The sequence below is a fragment of the Triticum dicoccoides genome, chromosome 5A (assembly GCF_002162155.2).
Source record: "Triticum dicoccoides isolate Atlit2015 ecotype Zavitan chromosome 5A, WEW_v2.0, whole genome shotgun sequence".
In the NCBI taxonomy this organism is placed as follows: Eukaryota; Viridiplantae; Streptophyta; class Magnoliopsida; order Poales; family Poaceae; genus Triticum; species Triticum dicoccoides.
In genome coordinates this window covers 5,273,185-5,278,109 of record NC_041388.1, presented here as the reverse complement: position 1 = coordinate 5,278,109, position 4,925 = coordinate 5,273,185, and the positions used below count along the sequence as shown (strand labels likewise).

General features: G+C 45.2%; 1 protein-coding gene across 1 annotated transcript; it reads left to right on the top strand.

Annotated features, from left to right (window-relative positions):
• The first annotated feature begins 213 nt into the window (after positions 1-213).
• LOC119298743 lies at positions 214-2,110 on the top strand. Its single transcript, XM_037576029.1, has 3 exons — positions 214-327; positions 411-753; positions 1,677-2,110. The coding sequence occupies exons 2-3, from the start codon at positions 551-553 to the stop codon at positions 1,861-1,863; spliced, it is 390 nt and encodes a 129-aa protein (XP_037431926.1). The 5' UTR covers positions 214-327; positions 411-550; the 3' UTR covers positions 1,864-2,110.
• Positions 2,111-4,925: the final 2,815 nt, after the last annotated feature.

Here is a 4,925-nt window from a genome sequence, read left to right as displayed (position 1 = left end):
TTCGGCCAGCTAGTGTCGTCCGTCCAGCAGTTTTGCATCCCCTAAGTCGTCCCTTGTGGGCTCGCCGAGGTACGTTCGGTCGTACGATTGGGCCGGTCCGCTCAGAAAGTGCAGGGCGCACATTATTGCATTTCGGCTCATGGGCCCTCGCTTCGGCTGGGTGGCGTGTACATCTAGCACGGCCGCTCTCAGGTCCTACGTCTATGGGATTCCTTTTCGGATTTGGGGGAGGACTGCGGCGAGCCGGAGGCAGTGGCGCGCGCCCGTGGTCGGTCAGGCTCTGCTCATGGCGATTCCAGCTGCGGAGGCGCCGGCGCTCGACTTTGGGTGAGTGAAAACTCTGCTCTTTTATTTTTGTTCTTCGATGGAATGTGTAACTTACGAGCTCGCACCGCTCGCCGGTACTGCAGATCGACGTCGACTGCCAACGATTCAGCAGCGCGCTTGGGGGCTTCCGTTACGGCCGGTGGCGGCGCCACGGCGGCCGCGTCAGGAGTAGGCCCGCCGGAATCAGTAGTCCGCCCGTTCTCTCCTGATACGCGCCGGTCGGATGAGGGCGGCGGAGAAGGCTTTGTCTGATGTTGAGTTCTCCGGGGGGATCCTGCACCACGTTCAGCTCGGGCGGTGGCGATGTGGCTGTCGGACGCGCCCATGGCGCGGCGCTGCCCGTCGTCTCGCGCGGCTCGATTCAGTCCTTACCCCACAGTGCGCAAGCATCCGCAAACACCACCATCCGAGTTGCTGGAAGCGCAGGTATCTCGTTGATTTCTTTCGCTGGTGCCTAAGAGGCGTTCTTGCTGATTCCCATTCATATGTGCAGCTAGGAATTAGCAGGCTGCCAGGATTTATTTTTTGCAGCCATCTGAAAATCTGGCTAGGTCGACTAAGTAGAGTCTGAATCTACTTTGGTGGATTTTTCTACAGCTTCGATCCGGTCATAATATAAGGATTTTTTGTAAAGCGTCATCAGCCAAGTGAACTTAGGGCGATTAACGCCTTTGCCTAAACATAGACAGTGTTGAAAATTCTATTGCCGCAAAAAGCTCAGAATTTGCGAGATACCAACCGCTAGTGGTCTTGCAGGAGTGACTGGCCTTGGCAATCCTAGCCTGTTCCAATTTAGTTTGTGGTCCAATGTACAATGCAAAGAGGGGGAAAAGAGCTTCTCCCAGGCGTGCCTTTGTTTTCCCTTAAGTTTCTTCTGATTTTTGGTGGTAATTAGTTAGTTACAGGGCCACGGGCGGCAGACGATCGGCGATGCGGTAGCAGTGATCGCGTGCCGTCGCGTTGAAGCTTCTCTATGAGGATTCGCTGGCTTGGGATTTTTTCTAGCAATCTGATTCTTGTCTAGTAGGAGCAAGTTGCCGAATTGGTGCATTATGCTTGTTTGTATTTGTTTTTTCCCAGCTCGAACCGTAAAAATGCCCAAGCATACTCTAGTTGATTTTCAGAAAAATCGTCCGAGGGCAGCTAACGTCCCTGGTCAAATTTACATAGGTTGATTCTATTGCCACAAACCCGTGAATTTCGTGTAGTAAGCATAGTGGGTGGCACACAGGCAGTACAATCTTTATTTGTCAATGTTCATAAATGTAAAATTAGAGGGAAAAAAATGGTTTTCCCAACTACAGGCATGCTTTCTGTTTATCTTGTTTTCCTTCTGCTTATGTTGGCAGGACAAGAGGGCCGCAAGCACCAGATGAGCGGGCGGCGGTGGTTGATCGTATGCCGGCACTTGAAGCTACCATACGAAGGTTCGCTGACAGGGGGACTGAGGTAGTTGTCAACCCGGCGCTTGGCACAATTTTCGATTCTCTGCCGGAGGCGTATGAATTCTACAATCTTATTCTCGTCGCTGGTTAATTTTCATTGACAAAAGAGCTTGAATTGCTAGTAAAAATAACCACCGGAGTTGCATGATTAGGTCCTTTCTGTCCAATATTATTCTCGTCGCTGTTTCTCTGTTGGGATGGTGACATTTTTGAGTGTTCAAACATTGCAAAGGGAAAGCTATACTTCAGTATAATCCAATTGTAGAAGTTTGGTGAATTTCGTGCAGCAGTCTGAATGTAGAGTGGGGGAGAGAATATATTTTGGATCGGGCTTGGCAGAAAGTGGTCCTTACTCGTTTTCTTAATCATGACCCGGTGTTTGGTTACAGTAGTACGCGTGCCCCGGCATTATGTACACTGGTTATTTTCCATTGGCTAAAAAAATGTACATCTTCCATGGCGCGTCCGATACCAAACATCACGTTGCTCCCACCTCCGGCCGCCTCGATGAGAAGGTTGATGCCAACGCCGGTGATGAAGAACGCGTACTGGTCCTCCCACAACCAAAAGTCGCACGGGCCTCCGTCCCGCGTCAGTTTCAAAACTGAAAACTGAATGATGAACAAGAAAATACAAAGCAAATAGAGTAAAGTGTTTACGCAGCTGGGTAAAGTGTTTACGTTATATATACAGTGTTGGGTGCAACGGTAATATTGTGTCCTTCCGCCTGTACATGTGCAGCAGATGAGTCAGTCCGGCTGTCAGTGCATAGTACAACGGATACAACGAATACGAAACATTACGCTAGTTGGCGGTGCTCTATACTCGAAGTAGCACTTCCAGCTAGTCCTAATCGCGACGCTCCGCCAGCCGTGGATGCACTGCGTGCAGCTGCCGCTGCGTGCAGCGATGGACTTCTCATGCACATACACCCTTTTCACTCCTCTTTTCTGATCTAGGTAGCACATGCCAATGGATAGTAGTAAAATAACACTGACAGAAGCATGCTGCTGCTTCTTGGACAAAAAAGATACAACACAAAAGTACAGCGCACGTACAAAATTAATCATGTAGGCTACACCTAACTTATGAAAAAGAGCAAATAGCACATCAAAAAAGCTGGGTGGACGTCGAGCATCACCAGCAGACATGGCAGTGGCGCTGGTTCTCATGTCCCAGTCCCCAGTGGTGAGGCCGGCTAGGTGGAAGGATCCCAAGAGGACTTGCTTGCAGATATGCATACTCCGGCCAATCATCAGGATATGCATTACTTACAGGTAGTGAGTTTGATAAATGTTCAGGATGTTGCAAGTTACAACTTCATTCATGCTGAAATAGATAAATGCACTATAAAAAGAGAAGGGAAATTTCTGACCTTTTAGAGTCTTTGTCCTCACACTACTAGGTAGCTAGAGTGTCAGGTGATCACCACTATCCAACTGCTTGGTGACTGAGCGAAAAGGTCCTGATAAAACAGAGATTAAGTTACAACAATAATGGAGAGATGGTGTGAAAGTGGCCACTGACAAGCTTTTGGGAAAATGAGTTAGCTAATGATGGTACATAAGCTAGTACAGTAGTATAATAAATGATCTTCTATGGTTGCAGAATGAAGTATGGTCTAAACAAAGCGGAAAACTGAGTGAAACAAGTCTTGATGGCATAAGAAATCAATAAAAAAAGGATCATACCATCATGTACACCAAAGCGCATCGATCTCCCTTGTTAAACACTGAATATATCATAGCAGAAAATAATATGGAGGAGGGTGGATATTAGATCCTTGTCATCTTTACGCAGTTGAACTTTTACTCAACCTTCTGAACATGATGTAGTGGGCATTCCTATAAATAGTGGTGGTGGAATTATGTCAAGCACACATGATGAGCTAGGACACCCACACAAACATAAATTGTAATTTTCAGCCTAATCAAGTTAAGCAACCAAAATAAATTGTCTGTCAATACAAGTCAAATTTGCAAATTGGCCAAAAGAAAAGGCTTTGCTTGACAGATTAACATTGAACTCCAGTAGATGTTACTGCATCAGCTATTAAAAAAGGTTCATAATCCATCATTTGTGCTGAACCACAAGCAAGATTTAGGACATACTAGCATTGAACTCCAGTAGATGTTACTGCATCAGCTATCAGAAAAGGTTCATAATCCATCATTTGTTCTGAACCATAAGCAAGATTTAGGATATGATGACAAGAATTGAGACAAGGTTTATAAATATAGCTGCAGAAATAAGAGTAGTGCCAAGCTCACAAACCTATCAGCATGCGAGTACCAATCCTTGGCATATAAAATCACTCAAGGAACTCGTGGATCTTGTCGAATCCTGGGGAAAGCTTCCCTGAGCTGAACTGTTCAGTTTTCCGATGTTGCACTCCCAAAGCCATAGTCGGAACCATGTTATTATGATGCACTTTGATCATCTTAATCATCTGCGTGAAAGCAAGCTGGTCGTCCTAATTCCTCACTTCTGAAAAATACCAGATGTCGCAGAACGAGTCCAAGCACCGGTCCCTAACCTTTAAAATCATGAACAGACTAACCATCAGTTCAACAAAAGAATGATAAGTTTGGCAAGAATTTATAAGTCCTGTATGAGATTTCTTCAAGAAATATTTACTCATCATTGCATTCAAATTTTTCTAGTATTGACGTGACAAAATAAAGAAGTGTCCCTTATAAAATGCATGGCCTCCAACTTGGACCACACTCCATATTTGGCAATATAATTAACTATCACAACATGCAATATTTTTTTAGGTGTGGCTATGCAGCTGGTAATAGCCCTCTAACCGCAAAATTAAACCCGCTAAGTTTCTTAGATGCTAAGTGATCCTACATGGTTACAATAACCACAATTCACAACAGAATGGATTTCATGAAACCAGAAAAAGGAAAAGCAGTACACGCACCTTCACCATGTTCCATAAAACACTGCAGCAAGATGGATGTCCTCTCATAATTTTGTGTACAGAGTGAAACTGAGTTCACTGCCTTGCAAATTTGCTGAACTGCCACACATAGAACGAGCAAAAGTTTGTAAACAAGAAGTGTGTTCAAATCTGAGTTCTGCTAATTGAATATATTATCTCAGTTCAAACGACTCTAAGTAGAAAGTTGGTAATAAAGTATTATA